This window comes from Eschrichtius robustus, chromosome 19, assembly GCF_028021215.1.
Source record: "Eschrichtius robustus isolate mEscRob2 chromosome 19, mEscRob2.pri, whole genome shotgun sequence".
NCBI lineage: Eukaryota > Metazoa > Chordata > Mammalia > Artiodactyla > Eschrichtiidae > Eschrichtius > Eschrichtius robustus.
The window spans coordinates 51,184,653-51,202,376 of NC_090842.1; the positions used below are offsets into that span (position 1 = coordinate 51,184,653).

General features: G+C 44.9%; 2 protein-coding genes across 2 annotated transcripts; both read left to right on the top strand.

Moving 5' to 3' along the window:
• Positions 1 to 34: 34 nt before the first annotated feature.
• Positions 35 to 3,269, top strand: RGS9BP (regulator of G protein signaling 9 binding protein). Its single transcript, XM_068527797.1, has one exon. It carries the CDS (start codon positions 918 to 920, stop codon positions 1,629 to 1,631), a length of 714 nt encoding a protein of 237 aa, XP_068383898.1. The 5' UTR covers positions 35 to 917; the 3' UTR covers positions 1,632 to 3,269.
• Positions 3,270 to 10,987: 7,718 nt separating this feature from the next.
• On the top strand, positions 10,988 to 17,305 carry NUDT19 (nudix hydrolase 19). The gene is made up of 3 exons (XM_068529017.1): positions 10,988 to 11,851; positions 15,776 to 15,983; positions 16,871 to 17,305. Exons 1-3 carry the CDS (start codon positions 11,138 to 11,140, stop codon positions 17,074 to 17,076), a joined length of 1,128 nt encoding a protein of 375 aa, XP_068385118.1. The 5' UTR covers positions 10,988 to 11,137; the 3' UTR covers positions 17,077 to 17,305.
• The last annotated feature ends 419 nt before the right edge of the window (positions 17,306 to 17,724 follow it).

Genomic DNA, 17,724 nt, shown 5'->3' on the forward strand with positions numbered 1-17,724 from the left:
CCGGAATGGGAGTGGGCGGGGCCGAGAGCAGATCTGATCCAAGGGGTGGGGTCCAAGCTCTGTTGCTGGAAAGCGGGCTGGACTAGGAAGGGGAGATTCTGGGAGCCGTCCCGCCCCGCAGATCGCCCTTTACTGCTCGTTTTGGGAGACGGAGGTGCCCAGTCCTACGAGGCATACCACTCCATCGCTAGCAGGGTCTCAGAGCTGGCGGTGGCCATCCGCGCCCGACTGAGTCAGGGTACCTGGGTTCTAGCCCCTTCACTTGCATGGACGTGGCGTGATCTTAGCCGCCTTTTTTTTATCGAGCCTCAGTTTCCCCTTCCGTAAAATAGAGGAGGATTGGATCTGACGAGCGCTAATATTCCAGACAGTAATGGGGTGCGGAGGGGGTGATGGGGACCTACACGTGACCTCCCGCGTGGGGCCCCGCCTATCCCTGGTCCAGGGGATGGAAGCGCCCAGCGAGGACGGGAGGGGGTGGGCGGATCCTAAGAAATCCGACCCGGCCGCCCTTGGCAGCAGCTAAGGCGGAGGGCGCGGCTCCGCGGCCGGCTAGCCCTGGCGACTGCACCGGAGGAGGATGGCGACCGCAACCCGGGCTTCGCAGGTGGCTACCGTGGAGGCGAGGGCTGCGCAGAGATTCGGCGTGTGACTAGGAGCGCACCTGGGGAGGATGGACGAGGGGATGGGAAACAGCTAACGGGGCTCTCTCTCCGCGCCGAGTCCGCGGAAGCGCACGTCGTGGATCCTGAGCGGCTCCGTCGACAGCAGCGGCAGCGCCTAGCTCGTCTCAGGCCATGAGGAGTGCTGGGGCCGCCTGGCCAGGGGACGCCGTCGGGGCTGGCTGTGTCCTGCTGCGCTGAGGGCGTGAGGCTGAGAGGGGCGCAGGCGGCCGGGCTGCGCCGGAGAGCAGCGCCATGACGAAGGAGGAGTGCAAGGCACTACTGGACGCGCTCAATAAGGCGACTGCATGCTACCACCACCTGGTGCTGACCATCGGCGGCTCCGCGGACTCGCAGAACCTGCGAGAGGAGCTGCAGAAGACGCGCCAGAAGGCGCAAGAGCTGGCGGTGGCCATCCGCGCCCGACTGACAGCTCCGCTGCGCGACCGGGGCCTGGGCGCCGAGGAACGCGCCGAGTTCGAGCGCCTCTGGGTGGCCTTCTCTGGCTGCCTGGACCTGCTGGAAGCGGACATGCGGCGTGCGCTGACCTTGAGCACCGAGTTTCCGCTGCATGCGCCGCGGCGGCCGCTCGTGCGTACCGGGGTGGAAGGCGGCGCCGCGAGCGTAGCGGCGCGCGCCCTGAGCGCCCGCAGCCTGCGGCACGAGGCAGAGCGCGGCTTCGACGTGGAAGACCTTCACCAGCTGGAGCGGGAGATCCTTCAGGTGGGCGAGATGATCCAGGATATGGAGATGAAGGTCAACGTGCCCCGCTGGACGGTGCAGGCCCGGCAGGCGGCAGGCGCCGAGCTCCTGGCCAGCGCCAGCGCCGGCGTCTCCTCGTTGCGCGGTGTGGCCGTAGAACAGCGCACGGGGCCCTGCGACCTGAGCAAGGCCCTGGCCGCCACCATCTTCAGCGCCGTGCTGCTGGCGGCTGTGGCCTTGGCCGTTTGTGTGGCGAAGCTGAGCTGACCCGTACGCGAACGACCTCCGCCGCCACTACTCGCTACCCGGGGACACCCCTCGGAGAACATCTGCAACCGCCAGGACTAGGGATGGGAGTGGGATCTGGCGTGTTTAAGGGGAGCGGTTCTAAAACCCTGCGTGTGTACGTGTATGTTTATACGCGCGTTTCAAGCACACATCTGCCTGGGCAGAACATGGCTTCCTCTTGATGGCCCGGGAGGAGTTAATTTTGCGCGGGCCACCGGGTCATTACCGCTAATGTATGCAGGAGCTTTATACCCTATTAATAGAAAACCGTTCGTAGTGACCCGAGATTCCTCCGAGTTAATAGGTTACCGCCTGTGCTGCGGGGGCGTGTTTACACGGAGTCTGAGCTTGGTGTCCCCACTCCTGCCGGTGAGTCCCATTCTCCAGGTGGGGCAGTTTGGAAAGAGGGTGAGGTGCAATGAAGTGTGTTTTGGCCTGTGTGTGTGTCTTGGTTTTGTTTCCTAGACAAGAAAACAAATTGCAATAAGAGGTAAGCAGTTTTTATTACCTTAATCCTTTGGGGCCTAGCTTAGGAGAGTGTGCAAATAGAAGTTCATGCAACGTGCTTTCTTTTAGCACACGATTACACACTTCTGCACACCCTTGCCTATTGAAAAGGGCTCTGCCCAGTCAGCCTGGAAGGGGTGCAAGCTTTAGGAAGGGCCACCGGCTATCTAAACAGGCACTTTCTCCTTGGTTGGGGCTTATTTTTGTTCCAGAACTAGACTAGAGTTTTTTATCCTCCTTTGTGGGAGGGCTGGGGAATCCTCTTTGGAGCCCTTAATCCTGTCTATCCCTTGGAATTTGCTTGCTGGCCAGTAGGAGAGCTGGCTTTGGAGGGAGCTGCACAGCTCCCTGACCTGGACACTGACCCCTGAGAGGGTCAAGTGGCATCACTGGGCACAGAGGTCTTGAGCCAATTAGCCCTGAGACTGGGTTAGAACCTAACAGCTTTAACTTCAAATTTAAGGAGATTAAAAAGAAAAAATCATTTGTTAGAAAAATCCTGTAGCCACATTGTGTACTGTCAAAGCTGTTTTTTTTAATAAAGGACATTTGGCCACGAATTCATATGGGTGCCAATGAGTCATACACAGTGTCTTTACTTATATACTTAGATTGCTAAACATACATCTCCAACTATTTTTAAAATCTGTCTTCTTAAGGCAGGAGATCATAGCATAAACTACTGGAACCACAGATGTAGATGACAGAAGTTAGGTGGCCCTAGCCTCTTTGTGGCAGTAAATAAGGAAATGTGGAAAACACCTTAGGTCCCAGGCTGGAATTTGCCTGAGCACTGCCACCAGCTCCCACCTGTGGATCAGAGAGAGCCTTGTTGGGGAAGTAAGCCTGAGAAAACAGATGCGTTTAACTCTGAAGGTAGTTTGGAATAAAACCCAGAGATTGGTTTGGCTGAAAAGTGACATGGATTTTTTTTTTTTTCTCTCATTTTCACCCCAGAAGTGAGAAAGGGGACTAGGAGGAGGGAATTGGCAATTTTTCACAAGGGCAGTTTGGAGGGTCAAGGGTCAGAAGCAAATAGCAGCAGTAGTGCTGTCTGGGCACCCAGTCCGACAGGCCACCCTCCCAGCCTTGATCACCCACTCTCACTCCCACTCCTCCTGAGCACACAGATTCCAGTACTGTAGATAGTGAAAGCAGAGGATCTGTTTTGTGTGTCTCTGTGATAATGGTTTTAAAAGAGCCACGAAGTCTTAAGCCGATTAAGAGTTCTATCACAATAACTAATAAAAGCAACTCCTTCTGCTTCATCCAGTCTGGGTGACTGAATTGGGTCATGTCAAATTCTTTTTACACCTGCCTTCCCAGGGTACCTTCAGAAATGACATAGAAAGTTTTCTAACTCCCCTCTTCCTCATCCCACATGCAACACAACACAGAAGCTCTGTCACCTTCCCCAAAGTCTCATTTCTTTCAGGCAAGAGGAGGCTGGGGGGACTTCCCTGGTGGCTCAGTGGATAAGAATCCACCTGCCATTGCAGGGGACACGGGTTCAATCCCTGGTCCAGGAAGATCCCATGTGCTGTGGAGCAACTAAGCCCGTGCACCACAACTAGTGAGCCTGTGCTCTAGACCACAACTACTGAGCCCGAGTGCTGCAACTACTGAAGCCCTTGCACCTAGAGCCCATGCTCCGCAACAAGAGTGGCCACCACAATGAGAAGCCCGCGCACCACAACGAAGACCCAATGCAGCCAAAAATAAATAAAATTAAATCTTTTAAAAAAAAAAAAAGAGGAGGCTGGGGCATATTGTGACCCAGTGTTGGAAAATATCCCTAAATATATTCTACTGTCTCTAAAACTGTGATTCTTTGTCCTTATCAACGAGTTTTTGTTCATGATTCATCAGAATCTATTAAAGAAACAACCCATCAGAAGTTGTGTAATCCATTGCTTCTCTGCCTTTTGGCTAAGATCAAGTGTGGAAGTTGTGTAATCCATAGAGATCAATTGGGACAAGCAAATTTTTTTGTTTTCACTCTTTCCACCCACTTGGCAGATCCTTGAGTATTTACTTACATGTGCAATCAGATGTGTACCTGATTCTGAGAATCCTCTGCTTACTGAAATTAGTGATAAAGTATTGCACACACACCAAAAAAGCTGAATTACAATAAACATATTTATCCTGTGGACATGTTAACCTAAACAACTCTTTGAAAATGTTAAGCATTTGTAATATTTGGCATTATTTGGAGTTATAACACTGCCTAACAGGACTTTTGCTGTATGATGTAAGCAAAATCACTTTCTGCTTGAGCAATATGCTGCTCAATAGCAGCAATATCTCCCTGCTCTCATTTCTATGTATAATTCAAGAGGTTGCTTTCTGGTAGAAGCCTGATTCAATTTAGATGTTGGATATCAAAGTCATTAATTTTCTAAAACCATTTGTTATGATCTTATACCATGATACAAGTGATTTAAAAAATTACAAATATTTAATATAGGGTATATATGATAATGGTCAGTGTTAGAGTCTACTTTCCTAAATTAAAGGTACAAGTTAAAGGATAGATCTTTACCTCAAAAGTTAAGTGCTATTATAAATCTCTTGTAAAGTTAATACCTGTAAGAGAAAACATGCCTGGCTTCTCTTTTGGGAAAAATAGCACAGCTTTATCTGATACTGAGAAGACAAGAACTTGGAACGCCAAGGCACTTATCACGGGAACTTTCAACTATTCGTATTAGAAAAAAACAGAAAACATGATAATGTTTGTAGAAGAAAAATATGCCTGGCAAATTCTTTTTTCTGTTCTCTAAGAATGTATGCTTTTAAATGCCACAAGGGAAAATATTTTTGGTAAGTCAAATTAGAGCATAAACTTCACGATTTACCTAAGGGTTACAGTAAGCTACATAAGAGATGTGTGCTGTCCAATGACTAAAAAGCAGTCTGGGTTGAAGAGAGTTCTAGTTTGCATGAGGACCCTGATCATGCTGCATTTTCCTTTTCAATGTGCACATTGATACATTTTTAGCTACACAGTTACTTCTCAGAATGCAGTTCTCTGTTCTGTAATGAATGTTTGTGAAGGGTACAAGCCCCAAAGTGTGAGCCTGTAAGGCAGGCTAAGAAAGAAAAGTGCTGTAGGACTGGCCTCTGCCTTCCTTTGGGGAATGCCTCCTCCTGCAACGTGGGACCAGCTGTGATGGGCAGGGCTCTGCCTTTCTCTCCGAGTACCTCAGACAAGTCACTGACCTCCCTGTGCCTCACTTCCCTCATCTGTGAAATGGGCGGGGGATGGGGGTGGGGGCTGACTGATTAACTCAAAGTTCCCTTCCAGGGCTTAAAACATTTAACAGAATGCAGTTCAACAAAAAAGGGTTGTTTTGTTTGTCTGGGGTTTTGGTGGGGAGGGGGTTGTCATTGTTGGTTTTGGTGTGTATGGAAACGGAATCTTAGTTTGTCTAAAATTGGTCTGTTTGTAAAATTCCATATGAATTTTAAAAATCAGAATGAACTAAGCTTACTGTGATTTTAGTTCACATCAGAATTAGTGTCTGGACTTAAAAGCAAATTTGTATAAATGCTACTTATTTATAGTGTTTAAATTAGATTAGGAATTTAAATTCAGACTCTAAGTCTGAGTCCAAGAAAGCCTAGTGATTATTAAACAGTTTGTTTTACCCAGCAATCTAAACTGATTCTGGTAAATTACAGATGTGAAATCCCATCATTTGTCATGGAGTCTAAGAGAATCCTATTCTGTAACTGACCTGGTGCCCTCAGAAGTATAATTGCATTGGCTGCCTGATGTTGGGAAACTAGCACAGCATGGGCTGTTTTGTATGTGGCAACAGATCTTAGTTGGAATTAAATGCTCCGTGTCTACTGTTTGAATGACACGTCTAACTAAATGGCTATTAATAATTAAAAATTAAAGATAACGTGCAGCATTTATAACTTAGTTGAAAAAGGCACCCCCAAATGATTCAGCTATCAACTCTTATGATTTTTTAAGATATTCTTAATCTTCTTCATGCACATTTATTTTTTATTTATTTATTTATTTTTGGCTGCGTTTGGTCTTTGTTGCTGCGCGCGGGCTTTCTCTAGTTGTGTCGAGCTGGGGCTACTTTTCCTTGCAGTGCGCGGGCCTCTCACTGCGGTGGCTTCTCTTGTTGCGGAGCACGAGCTCTAGGCGCGCGGGCTTCAGTAGTTGCGGCACGTGGGCTCAGTAGTTGTGGCTCGCGGGCTCTAGAGCACAGGCTCAGTAGTTGTGACGCACGGGGCTTAGTTGCTCCGCGGCATGTGGGATCTTCCCGGACCAGGGCTCGAATCCGTGTCCCCTGCATTGGTAGGTGGATTCTTAACCACTGCGCCACCACGGAAGTCCTTCATGCACATTTAAATTGAAGTGAATATCCTGATCAACATATTTACCCTTCACATATTTCGTTACATAAAGAGATGTTCAGAAAGACTCCAGGATTATAAATCTCCAAGTGCTTTTCTACAATACAATTATACTCATCTTTTAATGCAGGATGGAATCCAGGAAGAATAGTAGGTCTCCACATAAACGATCTTTGGCTGTGGTCAATATAGATCAAAGTCATGTTCAAATACTGTTTCTTTGGCTCTTAGGAACCGACCGAAGGTGCAGGAACTGACCACATGCTGCAGCCCTCTGTCCATGAGCACAAGATGGATTTCTGGAAAAGCATTCCTCTCTTTCATTTACTTATTTTCATCTCATTACACAGAGGATTGCGGGTGTTTTCATTGCAGTACTGTGAGATCTTGGGCATCCTGCTTCTTTGGTGTTTCAGTTTAGAATGTTATAACCTTAAGGCTTATATGACAAACGTAAATAAGCCAAATGAGAACTCCTGTTGGCAAAACGATTTTCAAGAGTCCTTCTAACATGCTGTTGTCAGAAAGCAAATTTGAATGTCCTTTGTCTGTAGGTATGTGTTAGGCACATAGAGAAGATCTAAGAGGAAATATACAGAAATGAAAATGTACGTTAAGGTGGTGGAATTATGAATGGTATTTTTTCAATATATTTTTATTTAATATTGTTACATTGTTTTTACAATAAAAGTTTGAATGCTCTTATCATCTAGAAAATATTAGTTATTAAAATATAAATTTTAACAGTTAGGGTCTCATTTATAATGAGAAACAGTTTCAGAACACACACCCCCTCCCCCACCCCGCCAGGCGCCACAGACAGGCAAAGCAAAACTTTTGGAATCTTACCTGCAGGGAATCAGAAGCACGTTTTGAAATGCAGCATCAAGACAGAATAGCATCGAGGTTAGGAGCACTGACTATGGAATAGGGTACCCCTGAGTTCAGATCCATTCTTATTGAAGATTTTCATTAATCTCCCTGACCTCAATTTCCTTATCCTTACAATGGGAGTAATAATAGGGTATACTTCATAGGGATATTGAGATAAGACTTTTTTCAGGCACAGGGTTCAATAAATGTTGGCTGCCTAAAATGGGACGGTTGGGCAAAAGAAGCAATATATATGAAAACATTAACTTTCTATAACTTAGGTAAAATCTGCTGGAAATCATTTTGAAGATTAAAACTAGATAAACTTGTCAATGAAAGAAGGTATGTAATAAAAAGGTCAAGGTTACAGAGGGAAATTCAGGTTGATCTAGAAGTTGGAATCTGTACATTTTTAAAGTCAAACTTATTGAGGTATAATTTAAATACAGTAACATTCACCCTTCTTAGGTGTGCAGTTTTGAGTTTTGACAAATATGTACAACCATGCATCCACCCCTGCAATCAAGATACAGAATGTTTTCATCACCACCCAAAAGTTCCCGCATGTCCTTTGTAGGCAATCCTTTCCTCTCACCCCAGGATCTGGCAACCACTGATCTGATTTCTGTCCCTACAGTGTTGCCTTCTCCAGAATGTCACCTAAGTGGAATCTATGCATTTTTGAGAAAACATATTGTGAACCTTTTCTAAACCCTTTTCAAAAAAATTTTGAGAAATCATTTTTATGTGATGATTCTTGGTGCACTGGATGTTGCTGGTCATTCATAGGTGAATTCCATTTAACTGCAGTGACATGCCTTCGTTTCTAGGCAGGTTGAACAAACTCTCCTGCTACTGTGGATTCTCCAAGCTGAAGTCATCTCTCCATGGCTAGCCCCCGCATCCTCTTCCTTTCTTTTTCCACTGAAAAACTTGATAAATAATGGATAACAGAAATGAATTTGGGCTCAGTGAAGTAGAGATTGAAATAAAAGTCCACTTGGAGCTATGGGTAAGAAACAATATGACATGTTTGGAAAGTTGTTTTTTTTTTCTTTTAGGATCATGCATGTTCCGATAAATCAAATAAGAACATTTCTTATTGTAAAGATAGCTGGGGAAGACCAGACCAGTGGAACATAAGAACCAAGACTCAAGTGTCCTTCTCTGAAGTAAGCAACTGTTGTCATAAACAAAGTGAGTCAACTCTTGTGATCAAGTGGCACATGGTAACTGCTAGCCCTAGTAGGGGATGGTTGTGTGCACTTACTGTCAGGCCTGGGGTAGCTGGCACTGTACCCCTGGCAGAACAGGGCAGGGCAGGACACTCGGAGGACACACCAATAGGTCTGGAGACAGATTCCAACCAACACTTGCTGCACATGTGACCTTAAATAAATCACAATCAACTGCCTTTCCATATCTCTTGCCCATTTTCTACACAATTGGAGGTTTTTTCTTCTCAGTCCTTTGTGATAAGCATTAGAGATAATTTTCTCAGTTTATTATATCTTGGACTTTCTTATGGTGTCTTTTGTCATAATAAAGTTATAAATATGCATGGTGTGTCAAATTGATCAATCTTTTCCCTTATGCTTCTAGATTTTGAGTCAAAGACTATAGAGGAATTTACCTATTTTCTCCTAATGCTTCGATGGTTTTTTATCCACTGTGGTAGCCAGCCTCCAAGATGACCACCAGTGGTCCCCACCACCTGGTGTTTTCATGTAGTCCCCTCTGACACGGAATAGAGCTGACCAGAGTAACAATAGGATATTGTGGAAATGATGGAATGTGACTCCTGAGGCTGAGTCAGGAAATGCATCATGACTTCTTCCTTCCTCTCTCTTGGAATCATTAACTACCATGTCTCAAAGACATCCCAGCAGCACTATGGAGAGGCCAATATGGTGAGGAACTGAGGCCTCTGGCCAACAGCCATATGAGTGAGCCATTGTAGAAATGGATCCCTCAGCCCCTAATCAAGCCCCAGCTGACATGCTCACCACAATCTCATGGGAAATACTGAGACAGAACAACCCAGCTAAGATGCTCTTGAAATCGTGATCCACAGAAACTGTGAGATAATAAATGTTTATTGTTTGAAGCCACCGAGTTTTCAACCTCCCAAGCTAAAACTTTAATTCTTTCTTTTCCCTTGCTCTGCATATTCAACCAATTACCACATTACCTCAAGTCTACCTCCTAAATACTCTCTAGTGAATCATTCCCTTCTTCCCACCTCATCCCCTCTTCACAGCCACTCTCCTAGTTTAGACCCTCACCATTTCTTCCCCAGCACATTCCACGGGCTTCCAGAACAGCCCCATCCAATTGAGTCATCATGCTGTTGTCAGGGTGACCTTTGAAGATATGAACTTAATCATGTCACCACCTTTTATGGCTTCCCATGGCTTAAAGCACTGAAATCACCTGGAGAAGTTGGGGGATTGTTAAAAACACAGGCTCCAGGGTGCCATCCTAGACTCCACAATAGACTGTGAAGTGATTGTCTCAGAGCAGAGACCCATGCAGTGGGAAAGCAGATAAGGGAGGGGTCCCTAATTGTGGATTAGGTAGAGACTCAAGATGGATGAAATTTGGCAGACTCCACCCCCCTCCCCCAACCTGCCAGTACATGTGTGCTCCCTTGGCCTCTTGTGTGTTTTTCTAAACATGTGGTCTTGTTTCCTGTTTCTGGGATGTGGTCAATACACAGGGATCTGCATCTTTAGAAAATGATGCCAACAAAAATCAACCTAAATACTGCTGGTGCCATCTCTGGATTCTCCCCCAGGGAATATCCCACATTAAAATGATAGTTTGAAAATGAGGCTCAACAGTAGTCTATATGCTCATCCAGACACATAACAAATGCGTGATCAACTATAATAGCAATTGTGGAGAAACTGTTGGTAACTAATAAGGAGCTATAAAAGAGAAGACTGCTTTAACAGGCTCTTTCTAAAGGTGGAGCAGAGCGAAATTTCCATCTCTAGGCTTGGATTAAAATTCTCCCATGAAAGTGGAAATTATCCAATGACCTAAGATGCTTAAGGTGTTCCCAGGTGCCCTGACAATAAAAGGTGTCCAGATCACAAGACAGGAGCTTGTCTGGGGATTCAAGGAGGACCTTTCACACTCAGACTGTGCAGTGTGAAATTTGTAATTTGGTATCTGGTTCATGCATCAGTTTCTCATTGCTGGGGTTCATGTGAGCCTGCAAAGCTCGGACACCTAGCCCTTGGACGCCCCCCATATCCACCCCCACCCCACCCCCCCCGCCAAAGGAAACAAACCCTCTTTGTTTAATTGAGAAAGTCCTAGTTCTCAGGTTTTGGTCGGGGAGGTGTCACCAGGCCTAGGTTTGCATCGCACTTTTACCTCGACAGGTCATTGTGCGATCATAAGCATTCCTGCTCTTGGTCCAAGTGTCCTGAGTGAGGGTGTTGAGGCCCTCCTAGCAAGCGGCTGTGACAGCCCTTGCCCCGCGAGAGTGACCTGGCTGGGAACAAGGGCACTCGAGGCGGAGCTTCTCCGCGCTGGCACATCCCCCTTACAGGCAGGCGCGGGTGAGGCCAAACAGCCCGTGTTCACCGATCGCCCAGCGCGCACCTTGCCGGGAGTTCACCCAGCGAGACGCCGGCCTCCGTCCTCAAGCCCGGGTAAAACTCCAGCCGCACCAGAACCCTGAACCCGGAAGCCGCGCGCCGCCACCCGCCATGAGCGGCCCCCTGCGGCCGGGCCCAAGCAGTTGGCGCCGGGCGGCCACCGTGGTGCTGGCTGCGGGCTGGACGCTCCCGGTCCCCGCCGCCCCGCCGCGGCCCCCGCCGCCCGCCGAGGGCTTCCGGCTGCTGCTGCTGCTGCGCTCCGCGCGCCAAGGCTTCTTGCCCGGGGCGCACGTCTTCCCGGGTGGGGTGCTGGACGCGGCAGACCGCTCGGCCGACTGGCTGCGCCTCTTCGCGCCGCACCACCGGCCGCCCCGCTTCGGCCTGGGCCCGGCGCCGCCCCGACGCGCCACCTTCCCGGTGCTGCCCGAGGCCAGGCCCGGAGCCGCCGACGGGGACGAGGCGGCGCTGCCGGATGACGTTGCCTTCCGCATCTGCGCCATCCGCGAGGCCTTCGAGGAGGCGGGCGTGCTGCTGCTGCGGCCCAGGGGCCCCGGGCCCGCCGCGCCGGAGCCGGGCCGCGCCCTCGCGCCGCCGCCGGCCCTGGCCGATTGGCGCGCCCGCGTCCGCCGAGACCCTCAGCACTTCCTGCGCCTGTGCGCTCACCTAGACTGCACTCCCGACATCTGGGCGCTGCACGAGTGGAGCGCCTGGCTCACGCCTTTCACGCAGCGCCGTGGCCGCCGCTTCGAGACCACCTTCTTTCTGTGCTGCCTGTGCGAGCCGCCGCCGGTCTTCCCCGACTTGGTGGAGGTGGTGGACTGCCAGGTAGGGCGTCCTCCCGGCGCGGAGTGGGGATCCACAGGAGCTTGGGAATGAGGACCCCACCCCCGGCCGGCGGCCCAGGCCCACCCGGAACCTCCAGATAGGCTGGGCCCAGAGAAGCTAATTCGCTTGCTCAGGGACATACAGCCAGTACGCGACTGAGCGGGCATGGGACCCAGGTGGTCCGGCCCCCGGCCCAGCAGGCCAAAGCCATGACCTTGGTGAACTGCTTTCTACTTTCCCCGGCTTCACAGTCCCAGGGCCTCGACGATGTCTCCCCACGCGGTTTCTCCAGTGGGAGGCCAGCGGAGACGCCGGGAGCTCTGCCAGCGCTGATCAGGTGCCAGGCTCCTTCCTAAGCACTTGCCATGCATTAACTCATTTCAACCCCCAGCAGTTTAAGTGTTTCCTCATAGTTCAGTCTTTTAAAATTTATTTGAGGCTGTTTCATTTGAGACTTGTTTTATGGCCACGAATATGGTCTACCTTGGTGAATGATCCCTCTGCACCTAAAAAGAATGTGTATTCTGCTGTATTTGATGGAGTGTTTGTAGAACTGTCAGTTAGGTTAAGTTCGTTGATAGTGTCCTCAGGTCTTCCATATCATTTACCTGTTCCATCAAGTACTGAGAGAGGAATGCTGAAATCTTCAAAGACTAATTGCGGATGTGTCTTTTTCTCTTTTCAGTTCCATTTGGTTTTGCTTTGTGTGTTCTGAAGCTCCCTTGTAAGGTGCTGCATAGGACTATTCAAGCTTGATGGATTGAGCCTTTGATTGTGATGAAATATCTTTCTTTATCCCTGGCAATATTCCTTATTCTGAAATCTGAAGTTTACCGTCTGATACTAATATAGCCGCTCAGACTTTCATTTGATTAGCAATAGCATAGTATACCTTTTTCCATTCTTTACTTTTAATCTGTGTCTTTATATTTAAAGTATGTTTCTTGTAGGCAGCATATAGTCTTACTTCTTTATCCAATATGACAGTTTCTGCCTTTCAACTGGAGTGTTTAGATCATTTGTATTCAGTGTTATTCTCAATAAGGTTAACTTCAAATCTACCATCTTGCTGTTAGTTTTTTAATCTGTCCCCTCTATTCTTTGCACTGTTTTTCTTCTTTTCGTGACTTCTTTTGGATTAATTGAGTATTTTTAGGACTCTGTTTTATCTCCATTATTGACTTATTAACTATACTTCTTTGTGGTTGCTTTAGAGTTTGCAATATACATCTCTCATTTCATGTGTAGTATTAGAACCTTAAAATAATATACTTCCATTTCTCCCCTCCTGTCATTTATGCTTTTGTTGTCATACATTTGACTTTTATTTCTATTATAAACTCTGTAATACACTCTGATTATTTTTGCTTTAAACAGTCAATCTGTTAAAGACTGTGAAAATGAGGGGGAAATGTCTTTTATGTTTACCTGCATATGTACCATTCTTAGCACTCTTCATTACTTTGTGTGGATTTAATGTACAACTGGTATCTTTCTGCCTAAAGAACTTCCTCTAATATGTCATTTATTTCAGATCTTCTAAATTTGTTTAGAATGAATGAATCTAAATTCACTCTAAACAATGAATCTTCTAAATTTTGTTTGTCTGAAAATACTTTATTTTGCTTTTGGTTTTTGAAAGATATTTTGGCTGGGTATAGAATTCTATGTAGGTTAACAGTTTGGGTTTTTTTTTTCTCTCTCTCAGTACTTAAAAATGTTGCTTCATTATTTTCTGGTCTGCATAATCTTCTGTTGAGAAGTCTGCTTTTTTTTCCTCCAGTTTTATTGAGATATAATTGACATACAGCACTGTGTAAGTTTAAGGTGACAGCATAATGATTTGACTTACATATCCCATGATATAATTACCACAGTAAGTTTAGTGAACATCCATCATCTCATAGAAAAGTTTGCTTTTAACTCTCTGTTCCTCTGTACATAATGTGTGTTTGTGTTTTTGGTGTGTGTGGCTACTTTAAATATTTCCTCTTAATTATTGGTGTTCAGTAATTTGACTATGATGTGCGTGGTTTTCTTTTTGTTTTATTATTTAATTATTTGTTTCTTCAAATATTTTTCACCTCCCTCTGTTTTCTGGGACTCCATGTATGTTGGACTACTTGATAATGTTCCACAGGTCCCTGATGCCTTGTTCATTTTTTTTCCATCTTTTTTCCTCTCTGCTTTATTTTGAATAGATTTATTGCTATGTTTTCAAATTTTCTCCCTTTTCTTTCTTATTTTTTTAAATAAATGTATTTATTTTATTTATTTATTTTTGTCTGTGTTGGGTCTTTGTTGCTTCGCGCAGGCTTTCTCTAGTTGTGGCGAGCGGGGGCTACTCTTCGTTGCGGTGCGTGGGCTTCTCATTGCAGTGGTTCTCAACATGGGATGATTTACCCATCCCACCCTCAGGTGCATTTGGCAATGTCAGGAGACATTCTTGGTTGTCACAACTCAGGGACTTCTACTGGCTTCTACTGGATAGAGCCCAAGGATGCTGCTGAATATCCTTCCACAAAGAATTATCTGGCTTAAAGTGTCTGTACTGCCTAAGTTCAGAAACTGAGGGGCAACAGTGGAATTTAGAGCCAGCACCACCCCCCCCCCCCACCACCCTGTGAGTTTGAAGCCCAGGTTTTTTAGTTAGAGGAGCTTCCTTCATTTTCTCATCTGTAAAATGAGAGTATGCAGGGTTATCCTAAGGATTGGAAATATTTTATGTAAAGTATTTTTGCTCAAAATACTTTTACTAGTAACTAGTAAAACTAGTGTTTTACTAGTGACAAGTAACCAATAAACAATAAGTTATTTAAGTTATTTTAGCCTATGGTCTAGACCAACCTGAACAGGTTGAATTAAGTGAGTTAATGCCTATTGTTTAACCCTTTATTTCATTGTTACCACTGAACTCACATGGATACCTTAGAGATTGGGTGGTCCTTTGAGGCCAGAGCTTTGTTTTTCAAAATGTAGCCTTGGCCAACTTTAGAAGAATCTAGGGTGCTTATTAAACATAGATTGCTGGGCCCCATAGATTGAAGATTTAACAAGTTTCTCAGGTTTCTCATACAAGCTTGTAAACTTTGGGCCTGTAGTTATTCAAGGCAGTCAATCTCAACTCCCCGGCTTTGGGTGTGAGAATCAGTTTCCCCAGTGTAAGGAGATATTTAGTAAACCAGTTAAAGAAAGACCTGTTGGGGTTATTTCATATTAATTGAATCAGCGCTTTTTATCTAAATGTGTATGGAAGGAAGGCTTGGGAAAGTGGGCAGGTCACAGCAGTGAGGCCACTTAAGTGAAATGGGTAAGTGCTATCTGGTTGATACCGTGCAGTTATTACACTCCTGGGATGATAGACTGAGTCATGTCTCTTGACCTTCCTGAAAGCTTCTCTTGCTCCGGCCTCTTTACCTTCATTGTAACACATGGCACATATCACGCTACATTTTGTTTGCTGAAGGCCCTATTAGGGCCTGAGAGATCTTTGTCTCACCCACCACCACATCCTCAGTGCCTAGCCAAGGCACCCATTTATGGGAGGAATGAATGGACACTAAATTCTCAATCTGCTGTCATGAGTTTATACTTCAGGGTCTTCCTTTAGGAGTGACCAGAACCACCTTGCCTTCCTAGCATCTCCTGCCTTTTATGCTGAACAACGCTCCCAGGTCAACCCTTTGTGATCTATCCTGGTTTATTTACTAGTTCTCAGGATCAATGTCCCAATAATCAACCTCTGAAGGGGATCAACCCAGCTTTCTTCACCAAATCTTTTCATGTTGTCTCAGAGGAATCTAGCAAGACACATTAATGAATTAATATTACATTTTCAATTAGCTCTTAGGTACTGATCTAAGGATCTCGAGTTGTGTTGTCTATAGGATAAACTTCAGGAAGCCTTACCTTTGTCTTCCGCAGTGGTCATCTCCGTCAGAGGCAACTGAAAGCTTCATATCAAAGGAAATTTGGCTTGCACCTCCACAGTTCTACGAAATAAGAAGACTAGAACACTTTGCCTCTCTCTCTGACTTGCACAAATTTTGTTTGGATCGTGAATTAGAAGGGGTGGAAAGATGGCTGCCGATCACATTATTAACTGCTGATGGAATAATCCAGCTTTTACCAGGTAAATCAGTGAGTTATCAATGTTTTCATTAGTATTCACATTTAATGCTCTGGGCTGTATGGCAGTATTGTCTCACACAGAGACATGAATTAGTCTCTGTTTTACATACTACAGAGGTACTAATTAAATAAGATCAAGGTCTGTAAGATATTCATAGTATTTATTATAACCAGAAATTCTGGACATATTACTTTATATACAGTTATATAAATATATTTCCTAGACACTGACAAAGTTCTTTCTCATATATTAGCTCACTTTTTTACATTTTAATTTTAAATTATGCAAACTTGTAAATTGTACTTATTTGATTGAAAGAGAGTTTGTTGGCGGTCAATTGTTGTTGGGCGAGTACAGGATAGAGGTTTTGTAGCCACTTACAGTGGAGTTTTGTGACCTGTCTCACTTACGGCTGCTTATCTCACTTCTCAGAATTGTGAAAGTATTTGTTATTCATCCTACAGTGGGACAGCTTAGCAGTTTTGATGTGTAAATAATAATTTCTGTAATTTAACCTTAAAATGGTTAAAGCAGCCCACATTGAAACACCAAAAATATATGGATATCAAGGCCAACATTAACATTGAATGGGATAAAGCGAGTCATGAATTAGTATAAAAAATTATAGTTCAGAATGAAAAAATACTAGTCATAAATATTTATGTACCCAAAGAAAATTCTTGGCTGGAAAATGGAGAACTGGGGAGGGTAGGGGGGTATTAAAAACACAAGAAATAAATTGAGATAAGCACAAAAAATTAGGATTTTTTAACAACTAACTCAGTTCCAAACACCTGAAATAGATAAAAATAAACACTGATTTATATATCACAAATATATTGGAATGTTTTATAAAATAACACTAAAATTAAAATATTATTTTTCAGGAGATGAGATGTACTTAGAAGATTCAAACTTTTTAGAAAATCTTATGTCCACTGAAAAAAAGAATGAAGAAATCATGAAAGAAGGCAAGAAATTTCACCGAGTAGTGATGTACAATCGCCATGATTATAACATCCACGTGACAGTTCAGTCAAAGTATAAACATGTTTATCCTAAGAACTATGTAGTGAGTAAGAGCCGTCTGTAGAGAATGGCTTCTTTGTAAGCTGGCCTCCTTGAAGTTGTCCTGATGAAAAATGAGGGTTGACTAGACGTGCCTGGAACTTAAGGAACTTTGTGCCTGTAAGTTCTAATACTGTCTTTCATATTTCAAGTGTATTACGGAGCTCTCATTTTATTCTTTAAACCTTACAGTATCACACAAATATAAAGTATTAATGATCTTGTTACCAAAATGAGAAAAAAATTTTCACGAGGGTTTCCACTTCTGTATTGTTTTGTTATCAAAAGTTTAAATAAGATGTTCTACTGTATTGTCTTTTAACTGTATTAGCACTCTGCCTGATGTGCTGGGAGATTGATCCATGAATTCCTTAGACTTTCTGTTGGAATTAATTTAAGGGTGTATGATTAGATACATGGTGAACAGTAGACTGAGATGACCTTCAAGTGACAGTGTCATTATTTTCTTATGACTTTAGCTTGATGATTAAGAAATAATTCTGTTTAAAACTAAATGGCATGAGTTATTAGGTTTACCAAATTGGAAGTTAGTTCAGTGACTGTTGTAAAGAAATATGAAGCCATAACAAAAGCCATAATTATTTTTACCTTGGAGGGCTAGTTAACAGAATACAAAGAGCTTAGAGGGATGTAGAACTATTCATCATTTAAT

Excerpts from the sequence above, each read along its gene's own strand:
- RGS9BP (XM_068527797.1), top strand. The coding sequence starts at position 918 with ATGACGAAGGAGGAGTGCAAGGCACTACTGGACGCGCTCAATAAGGCG.
- NUDT19 (XM_068529017.1), top strand. The coding sequence starts at position 11,138 with ATGAGCGGCCCCCTGCGGCCGGGCCCAAGCAGTTGGCGCCGGGCGGCC. Across the intron at positions 11,852-15,775 it reads TGGAGGTGGTGGACTGCCAG|TGGTCATCTCCGTCAGAGGC; the intron begins GTAGGGCGTCCT and ends TGTCTTCCGCAG. Across the intron at positions 15,984-16,870 it reads AATAATCCAGCTTTTACCAG|GAGATGAGATGTACTTAGAA; the intron begins GTAAATCAGTGA and ends ATTATTTTTCAG.